This window comes from Struthio camelus, chromosome 6 (genome assembly GCF_040807025.1).
Source record: "Struthio camelus isolate bStrCam1 chromosome 6, bStrCam1.hap1, whole genome shotgun sequence".
Taxonomy (NCBI): domain Eukaryota; kingdom Metazoa; phylum Chordata; class Aves; order Struthioniformes; family Struthionidae; genus Struthio; species Struthio camelus.
The window spans coordinates 9041950-9056542 of record NC_090947.1 but is presented as its reverse complement, the minus strand read 5'-3'; the positions used below and the strand labels follow the sequence as shown (position 1 = coordinate 9056542).

Here is a 14593-nt window from a genome sequence, read left to right as displayed (position 1 = left end):
CTGAGGTGGTTCAGAAATGTGAAGAACCATTGTCCATACAGGAGAGCTGAGTAACATGTCATGGGTATCCCGAACTCTTCCCGGGGGGGGGGGGGGGGGGTGTTCCTTATCTGGTGGAGTCAAATTCAGTATGAAATAGGAGCGATTTGCAAAGGTAATATGGGAAGGCTGTAGAGCCAGTATTTCCAGGCTTCTAGTTTAATACCATAATCATAGGTGCCATCTAGTCTCATCAGTGTTAGGGAGTGTTCCCAATGGCATATTAGGGAGATAGATAGATATCCAACCCTCCTGAAATTATTTTAACAGTATGAAGTTTTCAGGTTTGCAGAAATGCAGGCAGGGATTATTTGAGACCTGAGCTTAAAGTAAATAAAAGAATTAGCTTTGTATGAGTGGGGATATTAAAGATATGCTCACACAGAAGTAAATACTCTTAGTCTACGGGACACAGTGACTCTAGTGTATTAACTGTGAGGACAAAATGAAGCGTGTTATCTCATCAGTTGAAATTCTTGGCTTATCTACTAGCGCTGTTTCAGAATTGGATGTTCTGATAAACCAGTGCGAAAGTATGTGTCAGGAGTAATATAACCATAGCAATGTTGCAATCGTGCTAGAAGTAACTGCTGATGTAGATTTAATGAGCAGTAGAGTTAACCTATAAGAATAGAGTTAAAATTTACAGGGCAGTACATAACCAAACATACTGGCAGAAGTGACTGAAAAATGAATATGTAAAGTAAAACAGGATAGAAGAAGGCATATTTGAGGAATGAGCTGTGTTGCTAATTTTCCCAGGGGTTAGCTCTTAACTCTTCTTGTTGAAAGGACTGTAAGTATAACAGATTGTAACCTGTTTTTTGTCTGTAATGTAATAGAGATTCCATATCTTGTTGGAGGAGGATGTTCTGATTTTTTGATGATGACCTGTTGTCACGCTGTGGTAGTTTCAGAATGGCTGTTGTCTAGCATATGTTAAATTGGCATTAATCAATCTGCTGACACAACAGTTGCTATTCTGAAAGAAACCTCTATATTCACTCTTTATTCTCTGTTCTCACTTTGGTCCTCCCTGTTAGGAGGGAGTTGTGATTAAAGCATGTGTTTGCTGAAGGAGCACAATCATTATAAAAACATGTGCAGCGAAGCGTAATGATCATAGGAACTCTATCCAAAACCTTGTTCCGTCACAAACGGGAAACAATTGTGAAATAACAATTCCATTTAACGTTTCAATGAAAACCATAAAAAGCTGTGTTTAATTGGAAATACAAGCATTCATTATCTTATCAATCCAGTCACTGTGAAGATGAAAAAAAAATTTAAAAAAGGGCGTCTCCTTTGCTGTAGGTATGCAGTTATTGTCTTGGCAGTTAGCCAGAGAAAAGACTGCTGGCATTTGGGAAGGAATAGAAAACATGTGAAACTTCCCTGGAACAAAATTTCGTTAGCATGCATGTCCTCTGTGCTGAAGACACAACCAATATGATACATGGTGTCCCTGCTCGGCTTGATCATCAGGGAGGTGTGCTTGACAGCTCTGAGGTATGTCCTGCACCTGCAGTACCAGATTAATATGCATGTTAGGCAAACGCTGTAGGTTCAGGTTCAGTTTATCTTCATTATAGAGAAATCCAAACAGAGTCTGCAAGGGCTGCCCAGGGAAGTGCTGGCCCCCTCTGGTACAGTCGGGGGAAACCCAGGCAGGATCTCTTCTCCAGAGGGTGAAGGACTACCAGAGGGGAAGACACAACGTCTCCATGCTGTTGTGAACAGGGGATTAGTGCTTTGTTTAAGAAAGGAGGATTGGTCTGTGGTTGAGGCACCAGGCAGGTATTACAGGTTTAGTGCCTGGTTCAATCAAAGCCTTCCTGTAGGTCCTTCTCTACCTCCTTTTCCGTAAGGCAGACTGGTGATACTTGCCACGTGAGCCCAGCTCGCTTGGGGCGTGAGCGGTAGGACGTTATGATTGCTTATGTAAACACTTAGTCAGACAGTACTGACAGATACGATATACGATCACGTAAGATCACAATTTAAATCTCAGGTGGCACGGTTTTCCTAAACTTCTATTTGTATCTACTTGTAAGGATGCTTTGGTCTTTTGTTTGTTTGTTTGTTTTTCCCAGAACAGAACCATTTTAAATGTTTCGCAGATATCATCTCTTCTGTTCTTAACTGTGCTTGGCACTATAAGATATTTGGGGTTGCGTAATAGACTTGTAGTTGTTACAGCAACCCCTTACATACAAAAGGAATATTAAAAAGATATTTGTACTTTTAGCTGTACTAAAGAATGGAATGAGAGCAGGAGCCAGCACTAACAAGTGTTACCACATGACCCTCACCACAGACATCCGAGTTTGTGTCTTCTCTGAGGGTGGAGGTCTTGGTGCTTGGGATGTGCATGAAAATAAATCACTTTTGATGATACACAGTTGCTGGCTGCCGGCATTTATGAGTTCCCTGATGGTGGAAATGGTATGCCGCTCAATTGCAGCCATTGTCTGGATGATTTGTTATATTCAAGCCAGACCTGCTGCAGATATTTTTCCTATTACAGCGGTGTTATTTAAGTATAAAGTTGGATTTTTTTTCTTTGCTCTTTGATATTTCTGTGGCAGCAAAAGTACTCGTCTGAAATCGTTCTTTTGTAAGTATTAACTGAGTCTGCCCTAGAAGGGTTTGTTCATCTTGCTGTAAACTCAGTTTGTCTGGGTAAAGTGTTATGAGGTGATTATCTGGTCAAATGGCTTCAATACCACAGATGGAGTGGTGTGCTATGACTAAGAAGGTCATGTTTGGTCTTGCTTAAAGAACATTGCTTTTGGCATAAATTGCAGGAAATGTCTGCCTGCTCACTGCATATGCATTTTTAACGCTGCTTCACTGAGAGTCATCAGGGAGAGTGATGCTTATTTGCAGTCTTGACTTGTCTGCTAGAACAATTATTTCTACATTGTGCTTGAAAAGGTTTCCAGTCACATATCATACCTACCATATGACCTATTCTAGCTATTGAATTCAGGACAGCTTATGATATAGGTTCATTAACATATATCTAGTGTTCATTAGAACAATAGTCAAGGGGTGGGAGTGTGTGTGTGTGAGAGAGAGGGAGGGAGGGAGGGAGGGAACATACAACCAAGTCTTGATTCTACTCTTGTATATACCAAATCAAAACGCTGATTTCCTAGTAGCTTTATCTGCAGGGCCGGATTTAGGCTTAAATTATAGCATAGTTATTTTTATATATATATATATTTTTAAGTATGAAAGATCAGGCACTTCCTGCTATAGGATTGTTTCTATCTGGAGTCAAGTGGTCATCTTGGTTTTGGTTTTTTTTGAGGAAGAAATACATACACAGGAGTCCGTGACAGCTAGTTTGTAATCTTGTCAGTATTCCCTGTGAGTTTTAGGATCTTTGCTGATGTCTTTGTAAAAATACATTCCGGACAGAAGTATAAACCTCTAAACTTGCTCAGCCATCTGTGTTTTGAATTCCACAGATAAACTGCTAGGTGAATTTCATATTTATGGTTTTGAAGGCAGATAAATTAAAAATGTAGCATCCCAAAAGTCCCATAAAGTTTTCTTTGAGTTTTCTTTCAAATGAATTCAATAGCCAGGCAGACTTGCTGAGACACGGCATGACAAGCAGGCAGTGACCTTTTGAAAATCTAGTTGTTTTCTAAGATCTGACTCTTGCAACTGGCAAAATTGAAGTGAGTCAATCAAGTCAGCTTTCCTTTAGCCATAGCCATAGATCATATACATGGAATGTGAAAAGCCCAGAATTATTTGTAAAGATATTAAAAGGAGAGGTTGTGTAATATATCCCTTTTTATGCAGTTAACTGTTGAGACAGCCAACTCTGCAAACCATGATTTTCCTGTGAACTTGGGGGCCATGATTTTAACCTCTGACATCACCTTAGCTGGCCAAGCAAAGGCTGTGAGCGCTGCTTACCGCACTGAACAAATAGATTTAGTGATTGCCACTCAAATATTTGTGTTAACTTTTAACTAACACAGACAATGAATAAGTTCTTCCCTTGGCCCACTCTGTAAATTTTTGAAGTGATGAGGGCCAAGTGTGAGAGGCTGCACTGGCTGCGGCCCAACTAGGTGGCATAAAAGGCCTGTGTAATTAAATTGGATGCTAATTTGCACAGTGTCCAGAGAGTTTTGATCCCCTTGGAAGACTTTGCATCACGCAAAGTGAACGGAAAATGTGACTGCTTTGTTTGTCTTCTATTTTAGACTAAAACCCAATTTAATTTCCTTCCAAAGCTGTTCCACTGACCTCAGGGCTGAGGCATGGAGGGGTCAAATGACTTCCCCTGGTCAAACAGGATGCATGTGGCATAGACAGAACATCCAAAGTCCTGGTCCCACGTCATAACCGTAAGGCCGTCTTTAGTGTGACAAAAGCTGATCTGTTTAAGCACATCCAGTCATCTGTCTGGGTTGTCTTTATGGGTCAATTTTCTAAAATACTGTAACGCAGTGGAATAATGCAACTCTAGTCGCTTGTAACAGAGAGCTATGAAAACGTGATTATTAGTTGGTATCTGATCCTGGAATTCACTGCTGAAACTCAAAGAACGACACTGTATATGGCACACTGTAAAATTTCTTCCCAGCAGGTCTGTGCCCTTATGTTCTAGAAGTATCTATTAATAATCTCTGTTTCTTTAGATTTGTCTGGCCCAGGATCTCAAGGTACTGGTGCTGAGTATCCGCCTGTTATATTCCTATGAAGTCATTTAGCAATTAATTTCTATTTCACAGATGGGGACAGGAAATGAAACCTCTGGTCAAACATTCTGAAACCTGTTTGCTTAAAATTAAGCAACTATATTCATAATTAAACAACTGAATTAAGGAAGGTCAGTTTTCAGAGGTGCTTGTGACCTCAGCAAACAGGAACAGACAGCAGTCAGAGAACAACTGCTAAGCATACACTTTATACAGACTGTTTACTATTAAAAAAAAAAAAAAAAAGACAGGATGAAGTCTAAACTTGGATGTGTTCATCCAAATACGATACAACACTGTTCTGTAACCTGTAGCTGCCCCAATCCCTATTGCAAGGCTTCTAACCACACTTTCCTGTTTACTGAAAAATATTTTCCTCCCTCTGGCTCCTTTTTGCAACCCTAGACCAGCAGAGACTGAGGCAGTGCACTGCACTAAGCCTCTAGCAGTAGGCCTCAAAGCCAAGGGGAAATTGCTGGCAAAAGATCTGTTTTCTCTGTTGGGCCTCTGTTTGCAGACAGGTTCATAAAGGAGTCTTCCGACCCTGGAGATTGGCCATTTGTTAAAAGTCATACAGGGAATCAGTGACAGAATCAGGACATGAATTAAATTTCTTCATTTTCAAGATGTGGATTTGAACTGCAAGACAGCTCTGCCTCTAAGAATTTATTAATAAATAAAAAAAAATAAATTCATGTATTTAGGACTCTGTGTATTTCAAAAACACAAAGAAACCTCCATGCTGAATGATGCTTGACAGTTATCCCAGAAGTAAAAGTCTGCATCCTTATTGGTGTAAACCAGCAATAGTTCCACTGAAAATCCACTACTACTCATCTTGCTCGGGGCAGGGCCTAACACTCTTAATCCTGTTATAGAAGCACTTTGTATATGTGGATGTCAGCTGGAAAAGTTTCTGGGCTTTGCAAATGTAATTGGCAATTTTATCAAGCCCTACCCATAGAGTCTAGTTTCAGTGTCTGTGCATCGGATGCAATGGAAAGCAGTGTTCCTTCTGCCTTTTTTTTTGTTTTTTTTTGCCTACTGCTAAAGATTTACTGCATTGGAAGACTAGAAATTAGAGGCAAGGGAAAAATACAAGCTTAGAAAAGTAATTCCTCAAAATACAATGCATTATAGAGGTGTGCTCCCTCCATGGAGGAGTTTTAAACTACAAGGGGCTTAGTAAATACTTGATATTTATTTAGTTATGTTTTCCTTCTGCTGTATAGCATCTTTGACATTCTAAATATAAAATGAACATTGCTGGGTACTTATCACATGCTTGTTACTGGCATTATTATTTTTAGAAATAAAGTGTTTGCAGCTACGCGTATGGGCAGAAAATGCGTGAATCCAAATATCGTTGCATTGTGCTAGCTCTTGAGAAACTTAAAAGCAAACCTTGTTAGTGACTGGAATGCAGGTGTTAATCAGCAAGAGTCTGAAAAGTAGCATTTACTTATTAATGTGCATAAATTCAAATTGAAACTATAGTTCTGTATACAGGCAAAAACACTCAAAAATCCAATTATTAACCTTGATGTCCAAATGTAGTGTTCCAGATGTTAGTGGTACGGCTCCTTGTTTAGACCATTTCTCAGCAGATGTTATGTTTGAAAAAATGACTCAGATGGGTGGTACTGGTATTTGATGCAAAATCTACCCCCACGGGGCATGTAATTACATAAATGCAGCCCAGTAAGTATTATTTTATCAGGACAACTAACCAAGTAGCATTCCTTCAGACTGATGTAAATTAGAAAGGGCAGATGTTATCATAGCCTCCTGACAGAATAGACTGTATTGACTTTTATTACATATTTTTGTATCAAGAGGTATAGAATTACACAACTTTTTTTTTTTTTTTTTTAACCTTTTCCATCCATTTACAAATGAGAAATCTAATCCTGCCTATATGTGTGCACATGCGTAACTTCACTTATGCAAGTAATCCTTCCGAAATAAGTGAATGACTCTTTGGAGTAAAGATACATACATGAATACATTTTTCCAGCAGTGGTTCTATAGACAGCATACTCCTGAGACCCGACTCCTCTTGTCCTTTAGCCGGCAAAAATTAATGGAATTACAGGAATGAAGAGAAAGGGTCCAAAAGTGCAGGCTGAATTTCAGTTCTGGAAAGGAGTAAGTGCTCAGAAATGCACCAGCGAGCTCACCCATGATGCAGCTTTGGGCTGGTCATACTCTGCTGTCAGTCACAGCCTGTCAGTGCAGCTGAGTTCAGCCAGAGAATGTAGCTGCCAACAATGATAGAATTTAGCAGTATGTTTGTTTTGACCATGGTAGGTGCCCTTGTCAGACTGTGGTCATCTGTGCTGGGCTGTAGTTTTGGCAGTACCACAGAGTGAATGCAGAACTTCTTAGTGCTTTTTTCTTTCTCAACCTCTATTTGCTATCTGTTTTCCTGTTTTTCTTTCTTTCTGGCTTTTTCATTTGGCTTATATTTCTGTTTCTCCCCTCCTCTCCCTCCCACACTCTTCCTTTTCAGTTTTAGGAGAAAATTCCTATGTGAAAGATTGTGTTGTACTTGCGAGTTCCAGAAGCTTTTCCAATAGAAGAAAACTGAGAAACTGAGACACTATCTTTTTTTTTTGTTGTTTTTTTCCTAAAGCTAGTTGGGCATCTCCGGTGACTGAATCAGCAAGACATTTCCAGCTATAGCTTTTACAGTCTGCGTTGTTCTCCTGGGAGGCTTTATTTTCTTTCACATGTTACATTTTTCTCAGCTCAGTAGTGGAATAATACCATAGTTGTATGCCTTTCCCTTGAAATATGCTCCTTATGTTTCCTCCTCTACATCCCTTGCTGCTGGAGAATTTCCTTCTTTTGTGGTGTGGCAATTACATTGACTAGCTGTAGCTTTAAGGAAGCCTGGGAAGCAGCTCCCATGTTTTTTTCTACCCTTATTGTTGGAAATGTTGATATTTTTCAGGTTCATCCTCTACCCAAAGTTAAGTGATCCGCTGTGGTCAACAAAAAGAGGTAAAAATATTTGTATTATTGAATAAAACACAGGGGGCCAATTTAAAATTCAGCTCCACATTACTAAAGTGTAATTCTTACAGTTGTGGCTCAGCAAAGCATTTCAGCATGAACTTGAGCCCCCTGAATTCAACAGGATTTATGCATAAACTTGAAATTAAGTCTATATTAAAGGGATGAATATATGCATGAGCTTACCTTTTCAAAGACCAAGCTAGTTTTGTTATTCACTACTGCAAAAACTTCAAAAAAATTGCAATTCCAAAAGGTGCAGGGAAAGTTTATGATCCTAGGAGGTATTCTATTATCAAATGAGGCGGAATAAATTCAGTAGCAAATTAATAAATCAAAAAAGACAATAATATAATCTAAGTACCTGATTGCTTCAAGAGTTAATGCAGTTCTCACAATAGCCTATATTTTAAGGCTATGAAATCTGTAGCGGAGCCAACAGATTCCCAAGTTCAAGTATTGTCTTAGCCAGAAGACCCAGATTCCTTGTTTTAATCCATTATCTTTTCTCATTAAAGTCTGGAGAGAATTGGTAGTGATTCAGCTTTGTCAGTCAATTCAGATAAGTTCTAAATATGTCAACTTATGATTTTTTTTTTTTTTTTTACGTTTTGCTGTGTAGCAAACTCTGCTAAGGTCTGTTGTTCTAGATGCTTTGTTTTTCTGTAGCAGAAGAGAAAATGATTAATGTTTTAGAGCACCATGTGTCAGGTGCTGATATAAATTGTTTTTAGAAGTCAGAGTATTAAATCTACTATTTCTAGTAGATTTAATGCCAGTAACATGTGGCATTTTATTCATTATGTCATTTTCTGGCATGCCAATAAATATTCATGGGTAGTTTTCCGTGTTGATGAGGCTTACATTTGTCCAGGTTCTTTGTTTGCAGCCTCCGAAATTAAGACCTAATTTTCTACTGCATTTCTTGAAATGGCTCTCTATCCTACAGAGCATCTATGAGGAAGGTATTCGTTTATTTGTTAAGTGCCGAGCATCTTTCAGTGCCAATATTCCAGATGAAAATAAGAATGTTAAATCTGCCTGGGTCTCATTGACACAGGTAAAGATGGATCCGTTCCAGCAAAGTGAAATGGGTAGATGTGAGCTCAGGTTCAGTGACCCTAGTTCACTGTTGTTTTGTTAATTTTGTATATTATTTGTGGAGTAACTTCTTAATGGCTAGATACGACACCTTCATAGGTGTTATAATAACTGTACTGTGTTCCAAAGAAGTCCTGCTGCAGTCAGCAGCACTGCTAGGCAGAAAGTCCAGCATCCAGCCTTAGGATGACAGAGAGGAAGAAGCCCAGGTACTTTCAGCTGATGGAGAAATCGTTGTCTATGATTTTGTTAACTATAATTTGGGGCGGGGGGGATGTTAGCAATGCAGGGGAAAAAAAGAAAGCTCTCTGGCATTTTTAACTGCACTTTTTTGCCTACATAGATGCCTGGTTCTTCTGATTTCTGCTATGATCCACACTTCTGATATGATCCATAAAAATTGTTTCAAAGAGGAACAGAGCAGTAAAATACCAAAAGTAATTAGAAAAGAATACAGTCAGTACTTCAATAAAAACTTTACAGCCAAGGATCTCACAGAAATTTATCAGTGATTTTGTGCTCAGTGCCCTCTGCTAAGAAATGAATGCAAGGAAAACAGTTCCTGAAGATTTCCAGTGTTGTTTATCCTGAGTATTACTTGAAATATATGCAGCCTAAAATACTCTACGGGCTTTGTACTAGTAATTGACAGCTAAAAAGTGATAGGTATGTGAAACTTAGTCAGTGTATTTATTTTATGACCAAGAACTCAAAAGAATTACAGGTTACTACTTGCAGTGCAGTAAAACAGTTCCCTTTTGACAGTTCTGTTCCTTTTCCTCCCCAGAAAGAAGCTGTGCAGCATGGAATTCGAAGATTTTGAGAATTACTCTTATATCTATGACCTGTCTGAGGAAGATGAATCACCCCAGTCCTCCCTCAGCATTGCCCATATGATTTCCCTTTCCTTTTACAGCGTGGCATTTCTGCTGGGAGTGCCAGGTAATGCCATTGTCATCTGGTTTATGGGCTTTAAGTGGGATAAATCTGTCTCTACACTCTGGTTCCTCAATCTGGCCATTGCAGATTTCATCTTTGTTCTCTTCTTGCCCCTGTATATTACCTATGTGGCAATGGGCTTCCACTGGCCTTTTGGGAAGTGGCTCTGCAAAATGAACTCGTTCATTGCACTCCTTAATATGTTTGCCAGTGTTTTCTTCCTGACGTTCATCAGCCTTGACCGCTACATCCGCCTAGTCCACCCAGTCTTTTCCTACAAATATCGGACTGTAAGGAACACCCTCATTCTTAGTGGGATCATTTGGATCTCGGCTGCAATTATCGGTGGCCCCGCCTTATACTTCAGAGACACAACTACAGTTCTCAACAACATCACCCTTTGCTACAACAACTTCCATGTGCATGACAGAGAACTCATTCTGCTGAGACACCACATTCTCATATGGGTGCGACTTGCATTTGGTTACCTCTTTCCACTAGTGACCATGGTCATTTGCTACTCGCTGCTGATTGTGAAGGTGAAGAAGAGAACTGTACTGACTTCCAGCAGGCTTTTCTGGACCATCATTGCTGTAGTCGTAGCTTTTTTTCTTTGCTGGACACCATATCACATATTCAGCATTGTGGAGCTGTCTGCTCACCATGATGAAAACTTGCACGGCTTATTGCAGGATGGCATTCCCCTCTCCACTGGCCTTGCTTTCATCAACAGTTGCCTTAATCCAATCCTCTATGTTCTGATTAGCAAGAAGTTCCAAGCCCAGGTCAAGACAACTGTCTCTGAAGTGCTAAAATTAGCACTGTGGGAAGTGAGCCGCTCAGGGACTGTCAGTGAGCAGCTGTGGAGCTCAGACAACATCCATGCACCCGCATGCTATTGCGAAACTGCTCAGTGACTGCTCTTGTCACTATCCCTCTCCAAAATAACTGGCAGGAGATTTGGAGATGTTCTTGTCTTCACATCTGCCTTCAGATGTGCATCTTTGCATAAACAGTTTTATGTAAACAACTGGCTGAATTGCGCATGCTGCTTTCCTTGGAAGGTTTTTACAGGACACATCATTTGGGTGCGGTGTGGTTGCAATGAGCCTGAACTGAAAGCTGTCAGCATAACTGGAACTGCTCTAATTTGGTTTCTGAACAGGAATGTGAATATTTCTATTATTAATCCTGTTTTGTTGTTGTTGTTGCAATTCCATACCTTGATGACTTAAAAAAAAAAAAAAACTAAAAAAAAAAATTCCTCCTTGCCCTCACTGACAATGCTGTAGATCTGGGCATCCTCATCCCATCCTGGCTGTACGTCAGTGGGTTATGACAGCCCTGAGTGTCTAGCGCTGCTTAAAGGAATCTCCTGGCTACACCATAGCTAAGCAAAGCTGTCAGTGGTTCCCCTTTCCAGTCAGAAAGGATCCCAATATAGAGAACACTGAATTGTTGCCTTCTCTTGTTAAAAAAGAACAACACAGAAATAAATTCTGATTTCTCCCGTTGCTCTTTGCCTTACACTCAAATAGGTAAGGCAGGAATCACTGTGCTTGCTGGTCACTTACCCCCTTATTCTTGTGTTCTTATTACTAGTTGGATGTACAATACTGAGGTGGTTTCAAATAAGTATTTGGTTCATTTGAAATGTGAGCAGAATTAGTAGAAATGTTTCTTTGAGAAGCTGAGATTAAAGGCCCCCTGCCACACACATACTTTCTCTGGGCTTTAGGTTTGAAGAGGTTCATGACAATCAGTTGCTTTTTATTGCTCTCACAAAAAGAAAAAGGTTAAGAAGTAATTTAACGCTTTGTTTGCCTTAATGCAAACCTTCTAAAAATGGATGCAGTGAATTTGGCACGGTTCTGTTACAAGCCAAATTCAGACCTCTTTGCCGAGCTAGAGGCAGGACAATACACTCAGGAAATAACATCTATTCCAATAAGAAAGAGGCAACAGCCCTAATGAAGTTATATCCCACTCCAACTTGTTGCTTGCTGTAGAATCATTCATCCACCAATGCACACAGATACATGCTAAATAAAGTGGACCAATATCTGAGGCAAAACCACTGAATTAAGTTGAATGTGAGATAAAGCTCCATTAAAAGTAGGAGCATAAGATTTTGGGTTCAATTTGACCAGTATTTTCTCATTATTGGCCTCAGAATGAAGAATCAAATTGCCTTTCAGATGATCTATCTAGTTTCTGTGGCTTGACAATACGTATATGGCCTTAATTGAATTATAAATGTTATTTTATGTAAATACATTTCATACGAAAGCAAATACACACACACAGAGGAGCACATCCCTATATGGGTAGCTGTGCAAATAGAAACAATCTGACTGTGGTCTGTAACTATGTTTCTTTAGGCTCTGGTTTAAAGTTGGGAGAGTTAAGGTAGGATCAGTGGAATTTCAATGTATTTATCTTTGGGCTGGAAAGTTGGTAGGCAGCACTTTTTCCTCTGAGTCACTCACTGCCTGGTACATACTGACTCATGATTGTCTTTTAGACATATTCAGTAGTGTGGTGCCAAATCAAACATTTTGCATTTTTTCTTCACATATCCCCTGACATCTTTCTAAGAATGATGTGTTAGTGCTATGCTCCTGACTGTACTCCAAGTGGAGTAATAAAATTTTGTTGTCTCTGAAGAGTGTGTTCATTTGCTTTTGTCAGCAGCAGTAAGGGGTGACTGTCTACATTCTTAGAAAAGCTCCTTTGCAAAGATTTTGGATAATAAAACAAACTGTCCTTTCTTCTGCTTCAGGAATTAAGATTTATTTGTTTTCACCTTGGATGTCAGCTACACAAGCATGAATAGTGGTATATAAAGAGCCTGATTTTGAAATATGTGTATGGCTCTGTCCTCTGTAAATTATCAGAGGATGTTTCCACAGTGCTTTACTAGGATCAGTACTTCAAAAGCTCCAACAATAAAAACTACAGTGCCAGCATCTAATCAACACCTTGAGCTAAAGCCTCCCCCAAAGTAGATACAAACCAGCTACAGAACAGAATTTAGTAAAGCAAGAAGGCCAAAATCATTCCTGTCTATGGAAAGAAACGATTAACAGCTTTGCAAAGTAACTACTCATTCACAGCAAGATCAGCTACAGGATTCTCTCTGCGTTATTTCTGCAAGGGTAACAGAAGATACCTAAATTAAAGAGATAGCATTCTAGGTCTCTGCTTCCAAAGAGCGTCTAAAACAACGCAAACAATTCTCATGCTGCTTGGACTGAGAAACGCTCACCCAAATCACCACAGTGGAAAAAAGCCAGAGGAAGGGTATTCATCCCATCTTGTTAAAAGACACTGCAGAAATAACTCAAGAATGAAAAATAGCTTTAAGGTTAGTCAGCCAGCCAGCCAAGAATCATAGCTATCAGCAAATCTGATATTTGACAGACTTACCAGCAACTCCAGTGACTTACTCTCACCTGCTTCCCAAACAGTTTGTACCTCTGAAGCTTGTTAACTAGATTAGTTTGCAGTTTACACTTTTGTTTAAACATTTTCTTTCTGTAAAATCTTGTAGCTACAGGCATTGCTGAATGCTAACACCTGATAAAGCTAAACCAGTACATTTTCCCAGTATTTCTGTATATCACATATTTAACTTCTTGTACTTTCTGCTGATCTTACTGTTATGGGGTACACATGGGATAGAAATGCCTCCTTTACTCTCAGATCCTGATTTTTCACAGGCACAATGACACTGTAACATACCACCACATCCCCAACTACTACACAAAAAAACTAAGGTACGTAAACTTGAGTTTTGTAGAATTGCCTTGTGGCCAAGACATTACTATTAAAATGGGACTTATGGCTGCTCAACACCCCACTGTAGTATCAAGTACTCCACAAAATCGCTGAGCTCTGTCTCACCAGTGGTATTAACTATTATCCTGAAATTGCCACGCACACCTACCTATCTATTCTGCAACAGAGGAGAATGTGCTCTGTATCTTTTTTGTATGGTTCCTATGCAGCAAGTTTTCTTCTGCCTCCAAGAAAACCAAATAAATTGTACATGCACACTGAGCATAAACAAAAGATACAAAAATCAAAGCCAGTTGTGGCAGGCCAGGTGCACAGCTCATGTAATACTGTCTTTTAGCAAAGGAAGCCTATAAGTCAAACCATTATATCCACTTAGAGCTTTAATTTCAAGGTCAAAGAAAGTTTCAAGGTCTGAATAAGAAGTGCTTTGAATGGAATGTCACAAAGGGCAATAGCCAAGAATAACAAAAGGGTTTTTTTTGATGTAGCATTTGCTAATCTCTTGTTTTTAACAGCAGCATGTGGGAAACACTGAAAGTTACATGCTGTAGAGCAGCCAGAGAAAGGAGACTGTGCATTAAGGTAATTGCACATAGGATAAAGCTAGTCTCTTAGTTAATTTTATGGAAGGTAGGGATAGAGCCTGTAATTATACTTTTGGTTTTTAAATCATGCTTTAAACCTCTGGCTGGCAGATCTTTTTCTAAAAGAAATTGCAAAACAACGTCTTTACATAATCTGAAACTGGCAGACCTTTAAACAAAGAGAAACAGGACCTGCTGTACCAGATAACCACATGCAGCTGCTCAGCAAAACCAAGAACTGTTAGCTTCAACTGCAGCTATCTGGCTCCACCACTGAGCACCTTCTTGTTGGTGACTGACATGGCACATGGCTTGTTTCGCAGTCACAGTAATTCTCTCTCAGTTCAACACACCCCCTAGAAATGCAAATTTGTCTAAAAGCTT

At 39.5% G+C, this 14593-nt stretch overlaps 1 protein-coding gene across 9 annotated transcripts in view; it reads left to right on the top strand.

The window, feature by feature from the left end:
- CMKLR2 (chemerin chemokine-like receptor 2) overlaps positions 1-12490 on the top strand; it is a 28430-nt gene extending 15940 nt beyond the window's left edge. For 5 of the 9 annotated variants that reach the window (XM_068948045.1, XM_068948047.1, XM_068948046.1 and 2 more), the window contains 2 exons: positions 7723-7772; positions 9673-12490. In XM_068948045.1, coding sequence (XP_068804146.1) covers positions 9689-10741 — 1053 coding nt within the window. In that variant the 5' untranslated portion in view covers positions 7723-7772; positions 9673-9688 and the 3' untranslated portion in view covers positions 10742-12490. Of the gene's footprint in view, positions 1-1493; positions 1549-2611; positions 2657-7722; positions 7773-9672 lie in introns of those variants that run through there. The other 4 variants (XM_068948048.1, XM_009674763.2, XM_068948049.1 and 1 more) reach the window with 3 other exon arrangements.
- Positions 12491-14593: the final 2103 nt, after the last annotated feature.